Source organism: Canis lupus, chromosome 9, assembly GCF_048164855.1.
Source record: "Canis lupus baileyi chromosome 9, mCanLup2.hap1, whole genome shotgun sequence".
NCBI lineage: Eukaryota > Metazoa > Chordata > Mammalia > Carnivora > Canidae > Canis > Canis lupus.
Window position 1 is genome coordinate 28,393,034 of NC_132846.1, and position 23,375 is coordinate 28,416,408.

The window sequence follows — 23,375 nt, forward strand, 5'->3', positions numbered from 1 at the left end:
ATCATGATCTGAGCCAAAACCAAGAGTTAAATGCTTAAATGACTGAGCCACCCAGGCACCCTGGCTTACTCAACTCTTAAAGCAGATAGGCACTGATAGTTCATTTGGTTTCACTTTTATATTTAACTATTTCCATATATAATTTATTTTGGCATTAGGTATGAGGTATGAAGAAATTTTAAATTTCCTTCCAAATAGTAAGTTACCCAAACACTGCATATTCAAAAATCCAACCTTTCATACAAACTTTAACTGTCACCTTTTATAATATTCACTAAATTATTTTACTTGTTAAGGTTTATTACTAGGTTTTCTATTATTCTTATACCTGTCTTCATTGATGAAAGCAGTGTTTTAGAAAGATCATCCTGTCAGTACTTGGTAAGATGCACTGAGAAAGGTGGCTGTTGCTTTATAGATTTTAAACAAGAAATAGAATCAATACCAAAAGAAAGTGTACTAAAACGACAAGAGATTATAATTAAGAGTCTTTCTTTTGAAAAATCTCATACCTATGTATGCTCTTAATACAAAATCCTAGGGACAGCAGGGATTATTAGTACTTTAACAGAGTTGGAAAGCTGGACAATAAAAATGGGTATCAAAGTTCCCTAACCCAATCAGAAGTACAACAGTATCAAGGAGCATGCAAATCTCCAGACTTTCAGTCAACCATCACTTGTATCACTAAGTATCAATGCTGACCACCAACTCTGAAGAAATGAAAATGCACAAATCCAATCATAATAGTATCTTACCAGTAGGGAGTGCCAATGAAAGATTTTCTCTTTGCAATGGTAGCTGTTATTTTTGCAGCCACGCCAAAGTCAGCTAGTAAGGGAAAAAAATTGAATAAAATTTTAATTCTTTCAATAAAATCACCCACAATTCTAAATTTCACCCTTAGGCATGCCCTTATTAAGAAGTCAGACAGTAATGCTAGAGAAATGTATATAAATTGAATTCCTAAATCTTTTCTTGTTTGGTTTGTAACATATTCATTAAAGAAAAATATTTTTTGGCACTTTACTAGAATGAAACATACTTTATAAATAATAAAGTTAATAAAAAATTTATTACAAGCACACTGAAGTTAATTAGGAAAAAAAAGATAAATAAACCACCCACCTGGATGCCTTTTATTTTGACACAACTAGGGTAGTATTTTGATGCTATTAAAGAGTCTTTTTTTCTCTATATAAATGTTTTTATTGTTGTTACACAGGACTGTAAAAACTAAATATATATATATATATATACAGTTCATTTTTGTCACTTAACTAACATCTCAGGGAATCTACTCTTGTTCTCCTTAACTATTAATTTTGATGACTGAATAATGTTCCGTAAGTGGATTTATTACCTTTTAACAGTTTTTTTTTTTTTTTAGATTTTTAAAATTTATTTAGGAAATGCGTGCGCGCGCACACACACACACACACAAAGGGGAAAGAAAAAGAAAGAGAAAGGGAGGGAGGGAGGGAGAGAAAGAGAGAGCATAAGGAAGAATAGAAGGGACAAGCAGGCTCCCCACTGAGCCTGATGTGGGGCTCAATATCAGCACTCTGAGATCATGACTCGAGCCAAAACTGAGTCAGATACTTAACTGACTCAGCCACCCAGATGCCCCCAGTTTTTCTATTGCTAGCCCTATGTTTGTAATTTTTTCTATTATAAATAATGTATAATTAATACTTCTAAGAATATAGATTTTTTCTTTAGGATTAATTTCCTTAAACAGAGTCTCAGAACATAATTACTAGATCAAAACATGAACATTACTGGGGTTCTTGATATTAATATTAAGCTTGTATAATGTTAATTCTTATTTGAAATCTTACTAAATCTTTTTGGGAAAAAATGTGAGGAACATGAAGTAACATACCTAATTTTACATCACCATGATCTGTCAATAAAATATTTGCACCCTAAAACAAAAATAAAAATACTATTAAATTAGCATAAAACTCCTTCTAATAAAATTATCAATTTAAGTATATTAAAAGAACTTACTTTGATATCTCTATGCATTTTGCCTTTAGTATGCAAATAGGCAAGACCCTGAAAGTTAAAAAAAGTATTCATTAGCAAAATTGCAAACTTAACACCTATATCATCTTTGTTTTTTAAGATTTACTTAACTGTTTTAGAGAGAGAGTACACAGGTTAGGGGCAGAGGGAGAGGGACAAGCAGACTCCTGGTTTAATGTGGAGCCTGATGTAAGGCTTGATCCCACAACCTATGATATCATGACCTCAGCCAAAACTAAGAGTAGGATGCGCAACCAACTGAGCCATCCGGGTGCCCTAACACCTATATATCCTACTTAAATTCTCACTGAATAAGAAAAACTAGAATGTCTTTTGAGGGGAAAACATACAAGAATTTCTTTTTACTAATCAATGTTTACTGTATTTTAAGATTTCAAATTCATTTCCTGGTAAAAATATTTTACTGTAACACCATCACTACAATCAAGATAATGAACATAACCAGTCATTTCCAAAAGTCCCTCTGAGACACAAACACTGATCGGGCTTTCTATCATTACAGATTTAAGTTTTCTAGAGTTTTATGTAAACTGAATTATATACTATGTTCTTTTTTATCTGGTCCTTTTCATTCACAATAATTAATCTGAGATTCCTTGTTAATATATATATCGAGTTCATTCTTCTTTATTTTTGAGTAGTATTCCATTGTACAGACCAGAATTTGTTTACACATCCACCTATTGATAGACATTTGGATTGTTAGGTTATTTAGTTTTTGTCTACTATAAATAAAGTTGCCACTAAGATTCATGTACAAGTATTAGTATGATTTTTTCCCTCAGGTAAATACCTAGGAGTGTAATGGCTGAATTATATTGGTAATAAATTTAAACTTTTAGGCAACTGCCAAACTGTTTTCCAAAGCAGCTGTACCATTTTATAATGAAACCAGCAGTGTATGAAAATTCCAGTTAATCTATAACCTCACCAACCTTCTTAAGGTAAGTCTGTTTAATTTTTAGCCATTTTTTGAAAGCATCTGTTCAAATCTTTTGTCCATTTATTTGTTGGGCTGTTGTTTTTTATTACTGAGTTCTGAGAGTTCTTTATGTACTCTGGATACAAGTTTTTGATCAGATATATACTTTACAAATATCTTCTAGTCTGAAGCTTCTCTTATTCTCTTAACAGTGTCTCTAGTTGAACAGAAGTTTTCATTTTTAATGAAATCTAATTTACCAAATTTTTCTTTCATGGATCATGCTTTTCGTGTTATATCTGAAAATGCTCTGCTTAATTCAAGACTCCAAAATTTTCTCTTGTTTCCTTCTTGAAGTTCTAGTTTTAGGTTTTATATTTAGATCTATGATTACTTTTAGGTTTTTACATGTGATAAGAACTACAGCTTAAGGCTCATTTGTTGGCATATAAATGTCCAATTATTCCAATACCTTTATTGAAAAGTCTATATACTTTCTTCACTGATTTGTCTTTTCAACTTTTTCAAAAATCAGCAGTCCATATATGTGTAGATTTATTTCTAGACTTTCTATTCTGTTCCACTGAGTTACTTTTCTACTCTTAAGCCAATACCACCAAGTTCTGATTATTATAGTTTTAGAAGTCCTAAAATTACTACTGTTGGCTCTCAAATTTTGTGTTCCTTTTAAAAGTTATTTGACTATTCCAGGTCCTTTGTATATTCGCAGTAATTTTAGACTGAGCTTCTCAATTTCTATAATTTTTTAAAGATTTTATTTATTTATTCATGAGAGACACACACACACACACACACACTGAGGCAGAGACATAGGCAGAGGGAGAAGCAGGTTCCATGTAAGAAGCCCAGGACTCTGGGATCAGCCCCGAGCCAAAGGCATATACTTAACTGCTGAGCCACTCAGGCGTCCCAAGCTTCTCAATTTCTACAGAAAAAAAAATGTTTCTGTGGATTTTGTTTGGGATTGCACTGAATCTATAGGGGAGAATCTACTTGGGGAGAACTGACATCTTAACTATTTTGAGTTTTCCGATCCATGAATATGGCATAGTTCTCCATTTAATTAGGTCTTCTTTAATTTTTCTTAGCAGTCTTGTAGTTTTTAGCATGCAGGGGTTTATGTGTCTGTCATACACATTCCCTTAAGAATGTCATATTTTTTGGTGTTGTTATTATAAATAGTATTGTTTTCAAAAGTTCTGATTGTTGTTAGTGCACAGAAACCCAATAGATCTTGTACCTGGATCTTGAATTCTGCAAACATTCTAGCCTCACTCATTAGTTCTAGAAGCTACTTTGTATAGTCTATTCCATTTTTTACATATATGCTTATGTGGTCTGTGAATACAGTTTTACTTCTTACTTTCTAATCTGGATGCCTTTAATTTCATTTTTTTTCTTATTGCACTGGCTAAAACATCTAGTATGTTGTTGAAAAGAAGTGATGAGAGCAGACATTCTTGCACTGTTTGATTGATCTTGGCGGGAAAGCATATAGTCTTTTACCATTAAGTATGACTAAGTTGTAGGTTTTTCATAGGTGTTCTTTATCAGGCTGAACAAGTTTCTTTCTATTCCCAGTATGGTCAGAATCTTTATCAGGAATGAATGTTGGATTTTGCTAAATGCTTTTTGTGTCTATATTTAAGATGATCGTGTGGTTTTTTCATTTTGTTTGCTAATATGGTCAATTACCTGAAATAATTTTTGAGTGTCAAATCAAAATTGCATTCTAGGATAAACCCCACTTACTGATGATGTATTATCCTTTTAAATATGTTGTTGGATTACCTTTTCTAACCTCTTAGTTTCAAGTTCTGAATCTGTGGCTATGAAGGCTATTATATTAGTCTGTAGTTTTGTTCTCTTGCAATATTATTTGATTTTGGTTTTGGAGAAATGCTAATCCATAAAATTATTTGGGAAGTATTCACTCTTTACTCTTCAATTTTCTAGAAGAGTATATGTAGAATTGGCATTATTTCTTCCTTAAATGTTTGGCACAATTTATCTATCCACATCATCTGATTTGGAGTTTTCTTTGTGGGAATATATACAGAACTATTCAGATGATTTCTGATCGAGTGATCTTTGGTAGTTTGTGTCTCTCAAAGAAATTGTTCATTTATTCAAAGTTATAGCTGGCAGAAAGCTACTTATAATATTCCTTGGGTACTGAATATCCTGGTTTCTTTCAATATTTGTAGATTCTGTGGTAAAATCTTTATATTCATTCCACATATTGGTTATTTTTTATTTTCTCTTAGAGGATTATCAATTTTATTGATCTCTAAAGGATCAGATTTTGGTTTTATTGATTTTCTCATATTTTTCTGCTTTCTATTTCACTGATTTTCACTATTTCATTTTTTTCATTTTTGTTTCTTAAGGTAGAACTCGAAGATAATGATTTCAGACCTTTATTTCTTTCTAAAGAAGTGTTCAGTGCTATAAACTTCCTTCTAAGTATTGCTTAAGGAACACCTCAAATTTTCATGCATTATGTTTTCATTTCATTTGGTTCAAAATATTTTTTAGTTTCTCTTCTGATTTCTTCTTTGACTCATGGGTTACTTAACGGTGCTTTATTTAGTTTCCACATATTTGGAGATATTCCAGAAATATTTCTGTTGATTTTTAATTTAATGCAATGTTGTCAGAGAATATGCTTTGTATGACTTAAATCCCTTAAAATGTATTTAAACATATTTGATAGCCCAAAATAAGGTCTATCTTGGTAAGTGCTCTATGGGCACTTGAAAAGCATATGTATCACACTGTTGTTAGACTAAAATGTCAGTTAGGTCAAGCTGATTGGTTGTATTGTTCAAGTCTTCTACAGGTTGCATCGTTCAAGTCTTCTACATCCTTACTGATTTTCTGCCTACTTGCTCCACAAAATTATTGTGAGAGGGGTATATCTGACTATAACTGTGTGTCTATCTTCCTGTAGTTCTATCAGTTTTTGTTCATTCATTTTGAAGCTGTATACGTAAACACTTAGGGCTGTTACGTCTTTTGATGAAGTGGCCTGAAAGAAGTAGTCTTAGTTCTGAAGTCTACTTTGTCTGATATTAACATGGCCATTTAGCTTTTTTTTCAATAGTTAGTGTATCTTTTTCTTTTACTTTTGATCTATTTGTATTTTCATAAAAGTACATTTCTTACAGGCTGCATCTAGCTGGGTCTTCAATTTTTCCATTCAATCTCTGCACTTTTTATTTAAAAAAATTTTTTACATAACAAAATAATACATATAAAGATGTACAGCATGATGATTTGATGTGATTACTGAACAAGCTGGTTAACATATCATCAATTCATAGTTACTGGGGTTTTTTTGTAACAAGAGCACCTGAAATTTACTCTTAACATATTTCCAGTATTCAGTACAATGTTACAGTTGTCATGCTATACATTAGTCATCAATATATATGGCTGCTACTTTATAGCCTTACATCTCTCCATTTCTTCCCTCTGGCCCCCAACCTCCTAATAATCATCATTCATTTCACTCTCTGCATCTCTAAGTTTGACTATTTTAGGTTCTACATATAAGTGACTTATTTATGAAGTATTTGTCTTTATGTGGCTGGATTATTTCATTTAGCATAATATCTTACAGGTTCAATTATGTTGCCACAAATGACAAGATTTCATTCTTTTTCACGATTGAATATTCTGTTGTATATATACACTATACATTCTCTATTCATTCATCTGTCAATAGACACCAAAGGTGGAAATTTGTCAGCATAACATAATTTTAAAATACTGAAATTAATCTTGAAGGGCATCCTTACCAAAGTTCATTTTATTCTTGGGGAATTAGAACCATAAAATAGATTGTGGTCATATACCAGGGTCAAAATGCAAACTCAAGCTTTTGTTTTGTTTTTTACTTCTATTTAGTACTTTATCCATCACTTAAAAAAGCAATGACCTTTGGAAATTAAAATTTTTAAAAACCTGTCAACAATTCTCTGCAATGAGTGTGTTTTATAGTTTATGTGAACACAAAGTAGATTTCTACTTTATGAGATTACAGAAATATAAATATATGTGAGTGTATATATATATATATACACATAAACGTATATATGTGTGTATATGTGAGTGTGCATACATATACACATATACATATACACACATATATACTGAACAAATTTACTTTCACATATTTAACATTCAGACTTGACACAGTATGTCTTCTAAGCATGAGGAAACCAGCTCTTAGAAATGACTAGAGTTTTCTCTTAAATCAAGTGAATCCCCTAGTTTCTAAAATATGGAAAAATACATATAGAACATCAATTTCACTACCCAATCTAGGAAATGCAGGGATAGAAGTATCAATTAACAATTTTCAGTTGTAAATTACCAAAATAAAAAACATAATCACTACTAAATTCCTAATTTAAATGTTTTAAAGGATATGAACAAAATCACTACTTGCTAATTTTCTTAATGAGTTTTTCAAGGTACTAAAAAAATAAATAAATTGGGAGAAATGCTGCATACTCTCTATCTTTATCAAAGAGTCACAATTTAGTTTAACATACTAAAAGCTCTCACAGACTCTGAAATAAAGAAGTAAAGAAACTTCAGTTTAATGCAATGTTGACCAAACTTATAAAATGGGGTTCTGCTATCAATGATACTTAATAATCACACAGAACTAGAAGTTCCAGATAACATTCTGGGTTATGATTTGCTAATTTATTCTCATTTTGGGAAAAACAGTAAGACTTCATGTCTTATGCAAAAGAATTCCTTCTATTGTCATAAAACCTAAAGGAAAAGCTCATACAACTTGTTATGTTTGAGAGTTTTGGTGATTCATTCACAAAAACCAATTCACACCTGTGGCTTTCCTTAGCTTTGCAGCAACTGAGGGCTGAGCCTGACAAAATGGAACACCAGACATCACCACTATTTATACCAGCATCAGCTTAAATGAATTCTTGTGACTCATTCATGAAAGAAAGAACTCCAGGCTTATAGAATTACAATATGAGAGGTTAATAAAAAATCATTTGGTTTACTCTTTTTCCTTAGGGCAGATCATCATTTTATAGTTTTCAATTGTGAAACTAGAACTGCCTTTCTATCCATATAAACAAATGTATTACCTGTAAAGTTTCTCTGCATACATAGGCTATTTGCAATTCTGATAATGGCCCAGTAACTAGGAAAAAAGAGAGACCACATTATTATACATTTCAATATAACATATTAAAAACAGTCTACCTTAAAAATGACAAGCTATTATAAAACTTCTATACATATCACACTAGGTGACCTCACCATGAGCACACATTGTCCTTATAAACAGGAAACAAAAAAAAGGTAAAGTTGAGAACATCAAAATATATTTTAAAAATGGAAGACTTATTCTGTAACAACTTTGGTCAGTGGAAATATAAACATTCATTATGTGCAAAGCATAGTACTAGACATCATAGGACATTCTATAGAAAAGACTAGACATGATCTTAATTCTGAACAATTTTTCTAAAACAGATACAAGAAAGGAGATAAACTACATAATTAATTACAGTTGCGTAGAGAACCATAAGAGACCAAATGCTGAAATATACTGAAAGACAACATATACTTTATTAAAGGTCAAGTTATTATTTCTTTAGTGTAATTCTTTACTATATTTTTCAAAACAGCAAAGCTTGATCCAACCCTTTATCTAAGAATTTAAAAAGTAACCAGGTAACTACCTTTTAAAAAAAAAAAAAAAGATTTTACTTATTTTTATGTTAGGGAGAGGGAGGACATGAACAGAGGAGAGGGAAAGAGAGAGAGAGGGAGAATCTCCAGCAGACTCCATGCTGAGCACAGAGCCCAGGGTAGGGCTTGATCCTAGGACCGAGATCATGACCTGAACTGAAACCAAGAGGTGGTCACTCAACAAAATGAGCCACCCAGGCATCCCCCTCTTCTTCTTTTTTTTTTTTTTTTTAAAGATTTGAGAGTGAGAGGGGTTGAGAGAGAGAAAGTGTATGTGCAGGCACCCTTGAGAGGAGGGGGCAGAAGGAAAGGAGAGAGAATGTCAAGCAGACTCCCTGAGTGTGGAGCCCTGCTGGGTGGGAGAGGGGCAGCTTTGATCCCATAATCCATGAGATCATGACCTGAGCAGAAATGAAGAGTCAGATGCTTAACTGACTGAGAAACCAAGGTGCTCCTAGGTCACTTCTGACAACGAGATCTCTAGTATGAAATATAAAATCCTTCTGTAAGTACATAACCAGACACCTAAAAAATATGCTTTCAAAGGGTGCCTAGGTGGCTCAGTCGGTTAAGTATGGGACTCTTGATTTTGGCTTAGGTCATGATCTCACGGTCTGAGATCAAACTCCCCATTGGGCTCTGTGGGTCCTTTCTCCCTCTGCCTTTCCCCCACATCTTTAAAAAAAGTGCTTTCTAATACCATGAGAATATTTGAAATCTGAGGTGGTGTTTGCCATATCAAGTACTTACATATAATCTTCCCTTAAGAGAACTATTTTACTGCATATTTTAGTCACTGGCTGTCTATATCTATACAGGAACATAAAATTTTGATTTTTAGTAACTTGATGGAATATTAATAAAAGAAGGGAAGCCACATTAACAGTTAATTTTAAGTGTAGATATTCTTGATTACTATGCTATCTAGTATATAATATACAAGGATGGATACTTCTTAGATTCAGTTTAATTCAACAAATATCAGGTTTAATAATGGAAAGTAGAAATTTTATAAAGAAATAAGATTAATGTCTTAAAACAATTCTCAAGTTGTTTTAATTAATTTAACTTAGTTTTAAAAATGCCAGATATATAGCTTGCTTTATTTATTTATTTATTTATTATTTATTTTCTTGAGTTTTCAGTCTGTAAAAGTGTAAATAAAAATAATTGTATAAAAACTTTTCATAAAAATGATAATTCTTCATAAAATCATAGAAAAGAATTTTATTTTATTTTATTTTATTTTTTTTTTTTTTATTTTTTTTTTTTTAGAAAAGAATTTTAAATTGATTGGAATAGAGCCATTGTCTACCAATAATTCTTTAAAATCAACAACAGGATAAAATAAAAGAAAACATTAATTCTAGTATGATAGAATACATAAGAAAATGACTAGTGTATATGAAAATAAAACTCACGTTTCTTTGAAAAAATGGGGTTAATTTTTTTTCCCAAAGATTTTATTTATTTATTTATTTGACAGAGAATGAGAGAGAGAGCAAGCACAAGCAGGTGGAGCAGCAGGCAGAGGGGAAGGGAGATGCAGGCTCCCTGCCAAGCAGAGACCTTGAAGTGGGCTCGATTCTAACCTTGGCATCATGACCTGAGCTGAAGGCAGACACTTACCTGACTGAGCCACCCATGTGCCTTTAGGATTCATTCTTGTTTTAAAAACTCTTTATAATATTTTATATATTTGTAATATTTATGTATTAAATATTATTTTAAATAAAAAGAGGCAGTGTCAGAGTTTAGACATCCATCACAACTATTTTTTTGTCATGGATGTTATGTGACAAAATTAGATAATTATTATATTTCTTAATTTATAATTAAATAATACAGCAATACATTTTTATTATAATTCAAAATTTTACCTAAGTGCCCCACTCACGTTCTCCTCCCCTAGAAGTAATGGTTTAATTTGATACTTATCTTTTCATTTTGCTGTGCATTAACATTCATATATAATGTGAACATAAAAAATGATATTTTTAAAAGTCTAAGTGTGATTGATTATGTTATACATATTTTTTCACAATCTACTTTTTCCATTTAAAAAGAGGCCTTGGGGCAGCCCAAGTGGCTCAGCGGTGTAGCACCGCCTGCAGCCCAGGGCATGATCTTGGAGACCCGGGATCGAGTCCCACGTCAGGCTCCCTGCATGGAGCCTGCTTCTCCCTCTGCCTGTGTCTCTGACTCTCTCTCTCTCTGTGTATTCTCATGAATAAATAAATAAAATCTTAAAAAAAAAAATAAAAAAATAAAAAGAGGCCTTGGAGAGATATATCCAGGTCAATACAAATGGAGCTACTTCATTTTTAAATGCTGCACAATATTCCATATTATAGGTACCATGTAGTTTAATTAACCATTGCTCTATTGATCAATATTTTTAAGATCTGGCCTCTACAAGCTACAAATATTATTTAAACTTGAAAACCACTTATTTTTACATCTTCTATGGTTGTATGTGTAAACTGCATGAATGAAATTTGAGAAGGCTGTCAATATAAAGACTTCAGCACATAAATGTTTGAAAATATTTCACATAATTCTTATACTATGCAGAGTTGCAATGGGAGTTTATTCCATATTCAGTTAAATAAAGAAAAGAAAAATTGTTTTATAAGGATCTCTGATTAGTCTCATAAACTATAAAATTGGGAAACTGTCAAAAGCAAAAAAAAAATTGGAAGCTTAATTTTTAGTAGAGCCAATATGAAGACTTCCTAAATAGTAAAATCTAATTCAACTCAGAAAATGGCATAAACTAGCAGAATTTTCAATAAAAAATACTTCAAATTTTTAAAAATATATACATTTTGATTATAAAAATATAGCAATAACTAAACTGCTTCCTTAGTTAAGTGATTTTTAAGATAGATATACAATTTCTTTTACATAAGAGTTATTAGCCTTTGTATTTCAATTCTTATTTACAAGGAAGTTAAGGAAGTTTCAATTGTAGATAAAATACTTTCTTAGAGGCTCATAAGATATCCTAGAGACTACGTCTAAACAGCAAATTTGGGTTGTACAAGAACTCTTAGATTTCTCAGTTCAGGCTTCAGCAAATTTAAGTGGATAACCAACAAAAAGAAAGTTTAAATTTCTTTTATGCAATAATACTACAGCAACAGAATGGAAGAATATAAAACAGTGTATCTACATACCAATATTCCTGGTTAACTAGAAATCATAAAAACAACAATCATTAAAGTCAAAGTCAGTTTTAAAATATAAGTCAAATTAACAGTACCATGGTAAATATCTTGAAGTGATCCACCACCACAGTATTCCATACAAATCCATAGTTTTTCTCGACTAATATGAAAGAAAAAGAAAATTTTATTAGCTAGTAATTCTTAATCACTGAAATACTCTGAAGGCTTTTCCTTGTCAGTACACCAAGAATTAGAATGGATTACAGGGTATAACAGGAAATTGTACTGACAAGCTCTCTTCCAAATACAGAAAAGCAAAGCAACCACTCATCTTAAATGGTTTAGATTATAATCAGTTTTATAAGCTAAAACATTTATTTGTAATATTTATCACCAGATAAGACATAATTGCATAAACAGAGGTGTCATTAATATATCAGGGGAGACAATAAGAAAACCTGAGAAAACTTCAGGCAATATAACTTTAAAAATTTATATATAATAGCATTTACGTGAAAAGGAGGGAGAGGGATAGTAAAAAAATATAAAATACAAGGAGAGCAGATTTTTTTTTTACCTGAGATAGCTCCCAAAGTAGGCAACGATGTTACAATGTTTACATTCTTTAACCATAAATATTTCTTGTTGAATCAAAGAAAAATCATCTCCTGAGAAACAAAATGATAAAACTTAGTCACCAAGTTACTTTTTGCATCTTATATATGGGGAAAAAGAGAGGAAAACTTTACAAGAAATGTTAGAGATGAGGAATTAGACAGTCTTAATACTTTGGTGGGAATATAAACTTTCTAAAACGCAGAAGCCTTAAAAATATATAAAATCTTTGAACTCATAATTTCACTTCAAAAAATTTTTTTCAAAAAAAAAAAATTTTTTTTCTGAAGGAGATCTGCACAGAGAGGAATGTTTTCTACAGTGTTAACAATGAAGAATGATTAAATAACTTATGGTACAGTTGTAAATAATACATGTTAAAATGTTTTGATATGAAAATATGCTCATTATATATATTAAGTGGAAAAGGGATGTTTAATATGTAAGTACATATGTATACAGAAAAAAAGTAAAAAAACATACAATGTTTATGTCTGGGTGGTAAAACTGAAAGTAGTTTTGCTTCTTTTTATTTGTATTTTCCAATTTGTTCATTACAAACCTGTTTGAGTTATTTAACCAAGAAAAGTTATATTAAAATGAAATACTGATTAGTTACGGGAATTTCAGTTTATTATAGGAATACCACCTAAAATGGTATTGTTGCCATTGAACTTCATTCTGTACAGTAGTCTTTGGTGGGAAGGGGGGCTTTTTCAGTTTTTATTTTAATTTCAGTTAGTTAACATACGTTAACTATCTATATTAATATGTTTTAGGAATACAATAGTGATTTAACAATTCTATTCATTATTCAGTGCTCATTGTAAGTGTACTCAATCCCCCTTCACCTATTTCACACCTCCCCCCTGCCACTCATCTCCCCTCTGGTAGCCACCAGTTTATGGTTTTCGGTTTGTTTCTTTGTTCATTTGCTTAGTTTCTTAAATTCCGCATATGAGTAAATTCATATGGTATCTTTCTCTGACTTATTTTGGTTATTTCTTAATTGTCTGCCAGTAGAATGGGCTCAATGGAGATAATCCGGCAAGTTGCAGTATAAAGCCTGCCCACCTAGGTCTAGAGGTTTACTTTGTCCACTCCTGGACACCAGAATGCGGTTTCTCCTTATATCTCTTGTCTTCACCTGAGCCTTTTCCATTTTGGCATCAAAGGTGATTTACACATGTTAATCTCTAACAGGTGGGCTAGATAGATTCTAGCCTATCCTTCACTGTACCAGAAAGCCCTGAATTACAAAGGAAGAGTATAGAATTCCCTAACTTTGTTTATATGCTACTCTTTTGATTTCAGCCTACTCACTTATAAATGTATACAAAAGTCATATCTGAGCTGTGCTGAAAAATGCTCCAAATAAGTCTGGGATTTAGAACAGATTTTCTCACAGGAGTAACTTCACAAATGATGTCTAACTTCTTAATGGTGTCTAAATTCTTAAACTGACCTTTAAAAACCAGTAATATGGCTGAATTAATACTAATAACAAACCACTACTTCCTGGGGAAATTTAGCTGAGTTCCACTCCACAACTGTGGTTCCACCAGAGGCTACGTGAGATTTCTGCCAGAAAAGGTGGGGTCTTGTTGAGACTGAGCAACAGTTTTCTACAGCTGTAGCTGGAAGCTAGAGTTCACAAGAATAGGTCATTAATAACTCATACATTTGGGGCTGTGCCTTCTTTGATAAACTTAACTTAGTGAATAAACTCCAATTTTGAATATATTCTTCATATATCTGTTTCACCAATGTCTTAAGCTTTAATCTGAAGTGAGGTGAATCTTCTTTGAATTGAAACTATACCATGGAACAGACTTCTTTAAAGATACTATTTTTGTAATCCTGAAAAGCGGATAAGCTAAATATGGTTATTTACCACAAATGTAATTATTCTTTGATGGCTTATATTAGCTTCTTGAAAATGATCTAAATTGGGGTTCACTTTATTCTTCTGATTAGGTGATGACAGTCTACCATTTCCTTTTGAGATACAGCATAAAATCCATGCCTCAGGGCTATAGGTTCCAGCTCTGCTGTTCATGTATAAATGGGTTTTGAGGAGTTTATTTTCTCAAAAAAAAAAGTTTCATTCTTCATACTTATGCAATGTAAGGATGAGACTAGCTGAGAAATATAGAACCCCATATCTGCAGTATTGACTAAGTACCTGTTATTTCCAACTGGATGTCTTGCTAGCACCTTAAATTTAATACGCTCCAAGGTACCAATATCTTAAGAACCAATTTTCTCTGTGGACTTTCTATTTGTGTTAATGACAGTTTTTTCCCTAAAGGACTAACCTCTGGCAGCCTCTTCATAGCCATCCTAAGAGATCTGACCTCTAGCAGCAAGAGCTAGTTTGTGTCATGTCATATTTTACTTGCTGAAGGCACTGAGGTAGACAACAGACCTAAAAAAATGGGATGAGCTAATCACGTCTGGTGTCTTGAAAATTTGAACAATGGAGACTGAGTAAGTTGTTAGTAACCAGGAGAATCACATTAAAAGTGGAATATCCATCATTCTATGAATAATTGTGGCTAAGGTTACTAGAGATGTACTGAAAAACCTGGCTGGTGAATATATCCTTATATAAGAAGGAAAAGATCCACCAGGGACTGAATGTGTACCAAAGCATAGGCAGAGATAGCTAGGAAATCACCGAGACCAGAAGCTTATTACCTTAGGCTCTTTTAAGAGAGAGAGAGAGAGAGAGAGAGTGTGTGTGTGTGTGTGTCTGTCTGTCTGTCCTAGGGAACTCAGGCTGATTTACTCCTAGGGAAAAAGAATGACAGTCTTTAGACAGAAAAGTGATAGATTCATAATTCATAGGGAGCAAGAAGGATGGTAGTTCTGTGTCTGAGATGGCTGACATTGGAACCAGTCCTATTTCTTAGGAAGATGTTGTTGCTTATTTTATAAATAACATGAAAACAAACTCTGTAGGACAGCTAAAAGGTACTTTTTTATTAGTATCATCCAACTACTATGTAAAGGCCTATATATTACACTTGTAGTTTTATCCCATTAAAATTCTAAATTGGATATCTTAAAGCACTGTCTCCCATTCTTAACTAATCATAAAATCACCTATTAACTAGAGATTCCTAGGCTTACTCTGTGCTTTCTGAATCAGAATCTTCAAGGGATTCCTAAATCAGGCAAGTTTCAGAAATACAGTTTAAAATAATTGTTCGGGGGCAGCCCGGGTGGCCCAGCGGTTTAGCGCCACCTTTGGCCTAGGGTGTGATCCTGGAGACCTGGGATCGAGTCCCATGTCGGGCTCCCTGCGTGGAGCCTGCTTCTCCCTCTGCCTGTGTCTGTGTCTCTCTCTCTGGGTCTCTCATGAATAAATAAATAAAATCTTAAAAAAAAGTAAAATAAAATAATTGTTTGGATAAGTATTTTGAGTTATAGTACCTGATTTATAAACAGTTTGTAACAACAGCTATTTACATCGACAGAACAATTCCATTCCAAGATTATGCATTTTCATTCTTTGCTTTGGAGAACAACAAACCTGTCAATGCAGGTTTAACATTTGGCTACTGATAAACATAATTATTTGATTTTTTAAAATATATATTTCTTTTACACTCCTTCCCTTCATCCATTGGGATGGTAGACAGAAAAGAGGGCAATGAACATGCATATAAATAATTTCTGTCTTACCTTCTGACAGTTAATTCCATATCAGGAGATCTTTTTCACAAATACATATATTTTCCTTAATCTTCTTATCATCATTGCTTATCATCTTGCTGTCATCTAATTCCTGGTCATTTACTATAGGAAAATCTCACTGTCTATGCTCTTTGTTTTATGCTTGAAGCAAAAAACAACCCTAAACATGATTAGAAAATTTAGAAACTACTATTGTAACATCTACTCAAGAAAAGGAAAGCCAAAGTCCTGAAGTTACATTGGACCAACAAACACAGAACATACCTGCTACTACTAAGTCCTTGGCAAGTGCCTAGATAGCCTCTTCAAAATGTCCTTAAGATCTGATCTTCTAATATCTTGTGGAGAGTTTTTACATATATGTTTATGAGAGCCACTGGTCTGTAGTTCTTTTTTGTACTGTCTTTGGTTTTGGTATGAAAGTTATAATACTAGCACTATAAAGTGAGGCAAGCACTGATGCTGTCAAGCACTGGGAACCTATGAGTGAAAAAACAAACAAACAAAACCAGACAAAACACTAGCTCTCTGGGTGGGTGTCAAAAAGTAAAACAAGTGAATATATATGTCAAATACTGTAAGTGCTGGAGGAAAAGTTAACCAGGGCTTGGGAACAGAGAATGATGGAATTAAGTGCTGTTTTACACAGACTAAAGGGTCAGAAAGGCCTTTATGATAAGATGATGTTTGAGGAAACAGATGAATGTAGTGAGGGAGTAGGTCAACTGGATCCCTAAGAGAATAGCATTCTAGGCATAAAGAACAGCAAATATAAAAGCTTAAAGGAGTGTGTCTGGCACATTGGAAAACAGAGAGAAGCCCAGTGTTTCTAAAGTGAACCAGAAGAATGGTAGAAGATGAGATGAGCCAGGAATTAGAAGGCCAGATCAGAAATGGCCTTTTCTGGGATTCCTGGGTGGCTTAGTTAGTTAAGCATCTGTTAATTCTAGTTGAGGTCTTGATCTCAGGGTCATGAGTTCAAGTCCACATGGGGCATGGAGTCTACTTAAAATATAAAGGGGGGAGTGCCTGGATGGCTCAGTCAGTTAAGCATCTGACTCTTGACTTCAACTCAGGTCATGATCTCAGGGTCGTGAGATCAAGCCCTGAGTCGGGCTTCCTGCTCAGGTAGGAGTCTGCTTGAGATTCTCTCTCTCCCTGCCCCTCTACCCCTCCTAGAGTGCACATGTGTGCTCTCTCTCAAATAAATAAAATCTAAAAACAAACAAACAAAAAAACCGGGATGCCTGGGTGGCTCAGTGGTTGAGCATCTGCCTTTAGCTCAGGTCATGATTCCAGGGTCCTGGGATCGAGTCCTGCATCAGACTCCCTGCAGGGAGACTGCTCCCTCTGCTTATGTCTCTGCCTCTCTGTGTGTCTTTCATGAATAAATAAAATTAAAAAAAAAAAAAAAGAAATGGCTTTTCAGCCATCATCATAAGGACCTTGGATTTTAATCCAAGCAAGATAGCAAGCCTTTGAGATTTCTGAGTAATATAGTATAGTATCTTAGTTTCAGAAGTATTGCTCTGGTTTCTGTGTTGAGAACAGCTTCAACACAGTGCATGGGGGTGAGTGGGGAGGGAAAAAGTTGGGGGAGTGATATCTTAAGGTCTAAAGCAGAGTGATCATTGATACAACTCAAGCTAGAGTTGGAGTGGCTTAGATCAGGATGTCAGCAAAGAAAGCGGGAAAATTAAGAGTCTGGATATATTCTGAAGGTGGAGCTTTTGGAAGGTCGGAATGTTTGTGTTTTTTCAAAAGTTCCACAAATGGGGGGCAGCCTGGGTGGCTCAGTGGTTTAGTACCTGCTTTCGGCCCAGGGGGTGATCCTGGAGTCCTGGGATTGAGTCCCACATCAGACTCCCTGCATGGAACCTGCTTCTCCCTCTGCCTGTGTCTCTGCCTCTATGTCTCTCATGAATAAATAAATAAAATCTTAAAAAAAAAGTTCCACAAATGATTTTTATATACCCTCCTTCCCTCAACTGAACCACTCTGTAATTCCTAGTAACCTGCCTGAATTTATGTAGTTATTAAGTGGCAGATCTGACTCCAGAGCTCCAAACTTATTCTCTCTCTCAAACCCCTAAAATTCTGTTCTTTTCATGTGACAATGTTTGAGGAGAGGGCTATAATCTTGACTAATACCAGCAAAATATTCCTTAATATATACCAAACGAAATTTCAGAAAGTTTAGCATATTTTAATATTTCCACAAAAAGTGAAAACAAATTTTCCAATTGTTATCTCACCAAATATCAACTGGTTTATGCTTCTTCTATCTACTAAAAGTATTTCTAGTATAAGTATTGTTCGTATTCCCTACTTTAATCCTCCATTAACAAATTCATAGAAAACTATCAGACACATGTCTAGTTCTATATGGGCATCAATAATGGAAATTACTTTTTTAAAACTAAATAAAACTTATTTTATTTCTTATTGTATAACCTTAATATTTTTTTTTTTTAATTTTTTTTTTTTTAATTTATTTATGATAGGCACACAGTGAGAGAGAGAGAGGCAGAGACACAGGCAGAGGGAGAAGCAGGCTCCATGCACCGGGAGCCCGACGTGGGATTCGATCCCGGGTCTCCAGGATCGCGCCCTGGGTCAAAGGCAGGCGCCAAACCGCTGCGCCACCCAGGGATCCCAACCTTAATATTTTTATAACAATCAGCCAATGTGAAAAAAATATAAAGAACAAAATAGAGATCACCCATAAATCCAGTATCCAGAGACACTCCCCATTCACATTTTGAAGTTTTCTTCCAGTCCTATAAAGTATAAGGTTTCTCCCACCATATATACAAACTGGACTCCTAATGTACAATTTCACAACCCAGTCTGTAAATTGTATGTGTCATTAAGAATCATTTAGGGATCCATGGGTGGCGCAGCGGTTTGGCGCCTGCCTTTGGCCCGGGGCACGATCCTGGAGACCCGGGATCGAATCCCACGTCGGGCTCCCGGTGCATGGAGCCTGCTTCTCCCTCTGCCTGTGTCTCTGCCTCTCTCTCTCTCTCTGTGACTATCATAAATAAATAAAAATTAAAAAAATTAAAAAAAAAAAAAAAAAGAATCATTTAAAAGGTATCCAAATTAGGAAGGAGGAAGTAAAATTATGTTTGCAGATAATATGATCTTATGTGTAGAAAGCTAAAGAGTCCACAAAAAAACTTTTAGAATAAACAAATTCAGCAAAGTTGTAAAATACAAAATCAACACAAAAAATTAGTTGTGCTTCCAAATACTAATAATGAATAATCAGAAAAGGAGATTAAGAAAACAATTCCACTTACAGTTGCATCAAAAAGAATAATACACTTAGGAATGAGCATAACAAGGGAGGTATAAGTACACTGAAAACTACAAACCAATGCTAAAAGATAGTAAGATGACACAAACAGAAAGATATCTCATGCTCAGGAATAAGATAATTTACTACTGTTAAGATATCAATAAAATACCCAAAGCAATCTACAGATTCATCACAATTTGTATCAAAATCCCAATAACATCTTCTTGGGAGAAACAGAAAAAAACATCCTAAAATTCATTTGGAACCTCAAAGAACCCCAAATAATTTTGAAAAAGAACAGAATTAGAAGAATCACACTTCCAGATTTCAAAACACAATACAAAGTCACAGTAATAAAAATAGCATGCTACTTCTATAATGACATTCAGATCAACAGTACAGAGAGCCCAAAAATAAACCCCTACAATTATGATCAAATGATCTTTGACAAGGGTGCCAAGACCATTCAACAAGGAAAAGAGTCATTTCAACAAACAATGTTGGGAAAATTGAGTATCTTCATACAAAAGAATGGAGATAGACCCTTACTCTATGTAGGTACAAAGATGAACTCAAAATAAACTAAAGATCTAAATGTAAGACTCATAAAACTCTTAGAGAAAAACTTTATAACATTGGATTGAAAATGATTTCTTATATACAGAGCCAAAACACAAGCCAACAAAGGCAAAAACAGATAAATGGGATTATGTCAAACTTAAAAATTTTTTTCATCAAAGAGCACGATCAACAGAGTGAAAAGACAACCTGTGGAATGGGAGAAAGTATGTGCAAACCATATATCTGATAAGTGGTTAATATCCAAAACATATAAAAAATTCCTACAATTCAACAACAACAAAAAATTAAAACCAATTAAAACATGAGCAAAAGGGGGATCCCTGGGTGGCGCAGCGGTTTGGCGCCTGCCTTTGGCCCAGGGCGCGATCCTGGAGACCTGGGATCGAATCCCACGTCGGGCTCCCGGTGCATGGGGCCTGCTTCTCCCTCTGCCTGTGTCTCTGCCCCTCTCTCTCTCTCTCTCTCTCTGTGTGACTAAATAAAAATAAAGTTTCTTTAAAAAAAAGAAAAAAACATGAGCAAAAGACTTGAAAAGGTATTTCCCCAAAGGATATGCAAATGGTCAACAAGCTTATGAAAAGATGTTCAACATCACTAACCGTCTGAGAAATGCAAATCAAAACCACAACATATTGCTATCACCTCATACTCATTAGGAAAGCTATTATCAAAAAAAAAAAAAAAAAACAACAGAATAAAAAGTGTTAGTAGGGACATGGAGAAATTGAAACTCTTCTGCACTGTTGGTGGTACTACAGAATGGTACATCATTGTGGATACAGTATGGCAGTTCCTCAAAAAATTAAAAATTTACTACCGTATCATCTACTAATCCTACATCTAGGTATATATCCAAAAAAATTGAAAGCAAGTATCAGAGATATTTGCATGCCCACGTTCATAGCAGCACTATTCATGATAGTGGAGAGATGGAAGCAACCCAAATGTCCATCAACAGATGTAAAGAGAGAAATCAATGTAGTTTATACATACAGTGAAATACCGCACATCCATTAAAAAGGGAAGGAAATCCTGTTACACACTAATTACAATATGGATGAACCTTGAGGATATTATGCTGAGTGAAAAAAGTCACTCACAAAAGGACAAATTATAGGAAGTATCTAAAGCAATCAAATTTATAAATATAGAAAGTAGGTGGTGGTTAACCAGGGACTGAGGGAAAGGAAGCAAGGGAATTATTTAACAGATATGGACTTTCAGTTCTACAAGATGGAAAAGTTCCAGAGATGTATTTCACGACACTGTAAATATACTTAACAAAACTAAACTATAAGCTTAAAAATGGTTAAGATGGTAAAGCTTAATAATACATACTTTATCATAATAAAAATAATTTAAAATTATGTGAATATAGCCTAATTTATTTAACCATTTCACTACTGTTGGATATTGAAGTTTTTAAAATTACTGTTTTCAAATACATGTTTTAAAAATAAAAATCCAGTAACCTAAAAATTTTGGTATCATTTACAGTAAAATTACAATGCAAAAAGTAGCCCTTTAATTAGTATTTGTAACACTTAGCAATGAAAAAGCTTTTTTTTACACTAGTAAGTACTAAATACATTTCTGAAGTTTATGAAATGAAATCAATGCTAAAGACAGATATCAAAGAAAACTGATTTTACTATATAGCTAATACATTAACAGTATCATTTCCAGAAAACCAATTAATTCAATGCTAAATATTATCAGATAATTTTCTTCTTGCTTTCTTTGTTAGTAATAAGGAAATATGAGTTTTTTCCACTGAGCAAAATGAACAGAGAATGTAAATAGAACAGTTATTTCTAACAAAATATTTTCTTTGGGATGCCTATCTTAGATTCTGAAGACTCATCTACAGCGAAAATCCCTATCTGTTTTAAATTCACTAACTTAGAACCAGACACTGAAGTTCACCTTTCAAATTATATAGTTACAAAAAGCATCTTCATGTTATCTTGTATTCAAAAAGCAAATTGGGATCTAACTGAAACCGAGTACCCTAGTATGACAAAGTGATTTTTACCTGTAAATTGGCAGAAAATGTCTATTTAGCCTTTATTAGTTTTTTGTATTATTTAAACTCAATAAAAATAATACTACTGATGGGCATTTGTAACCTCAACTTAACTATTCCACCAATTCATACTTGAACTTCCCAAATAGTGAAGAAAGGATACTTATTTTACTTAAGTAATATTAATACTTAATTTCACAGATTATTTTGAAAAATCAAAATTCTTAGATTTTAAAATAGAAGTTAAATACTAAAAAAGAACATACCACTTAATGAGAATAGCTGATATTTGTCCTATTTGGCCAAAGCTCTTACTTTGGGATTTCTTCAAGAACAAGGTAAACTAATGGTCGTTTAAATCTTTATATACATTTGATTTTTTAAAAATTTACTTTCTCCTGCTTATACTTCTAGCAAACAAGATGAAGTATTATAAAACAAAACTGAGGGGTGCCTGGGTGGCTCAATCGGTTAAGTTATCTGCTTTTGGCTGAGGTCATGATCTCCAGGTCCTGGAATCCAGCCCCATGTCCTGTCAGTCCAGCTTCCTGCTTGGTGGGGGGTCTCCTTCTCCCTCTGCCCCTCCCCGCCACCTGCACATGGTGCATGTACTCTCTCTCTCAAATAAATAAATAAAAAAGAATCAATGGAGAAAAGTTTTAAGCATCCATTCAAAGATACAGATTCCTATTCATTTTAAATAGCGTCTCAATTAATGAAGTACATTTAACTTGTTATTTTACCTAAAAATGCTGAATTTTTTTTTTAATTTAAGATTTTATTTATTTATGAGAGAGAGAGAGAGGCAGAAACACAGGCAGAGGGAGAAGCAGGCTCCATTCTGAGCCTGACGTGGGACTCGATTCTGGGTCTCCAGGATCAGGCCCTGGGCTGAAGGCGGCGCTAAACCACTGAGCCATCCGGGCTGCCCAAAAATGCTGAATTATTTCATGAACATTTTCAGTTCAGCATTTTAAAAAACAAGCACACAAACAAACAAAAGCTTACTGCATTAATCACCCTGGATAATGATTTTATTTAAATTGTATCCACATAAGCAAGGCTCACAGTTTTATTTTGTTTTTAACTGAGGTATAACTGACATACATTATATTAGTTTCAGATGTATAACATAATGATTTGATATTTGTATATATTGTAAAATGATTACCACAATAAGTCTACTTAATGCTTGTTAGTAATTACAACATTTTTTTCTTGTGATGAGAACTTTTAAGA

The 23,375-nt window shown here is 33.4% G+C and overlaps 1 protein-coding gene across 4 annotated transcripts in view; it reads right to left on the bottom strand.

The window, feature by feature from the left end:
• The window catches only part of MAP4K5 (mitogen-activated protein kinase kinase kinase kinase 5), a 109,560-nt gene that overhangs the window by 50,487 nt on the left and 35,698 nt on the right, over positions 1-23,375 (bottom strand). For all 4 annotated transcript variants that reach the window (XM_072838520.1, XM_072838521.1, XM_072838519.1 and 1 more), the window contains 6 exons: positions 12,485-12,575; positions 12,003-12,067; positions 8,128-8,183; positions 2,014-2,061; positions 1,886-1,928; positions 759-831 (listed from right to left, as the gene is read on the bottom strand). In XM_072838520.1, the coding sequence (XP_072694621.1) occupies positions 759-831; positions 1,886-1,928; positions 2,014-2,061; positions 8,128-8,183; positions 12,003-12,067; positions 12,485-12,575 (376 nt within the window). The remainder of the gene's footprint in view (positions 1-758; positions 832-1,885; positions 1,929-2,013; positions 2,062-8,127; positions 8,184-12,002; positions 12,068-12,484; positions 12,576-23,375) is intronic.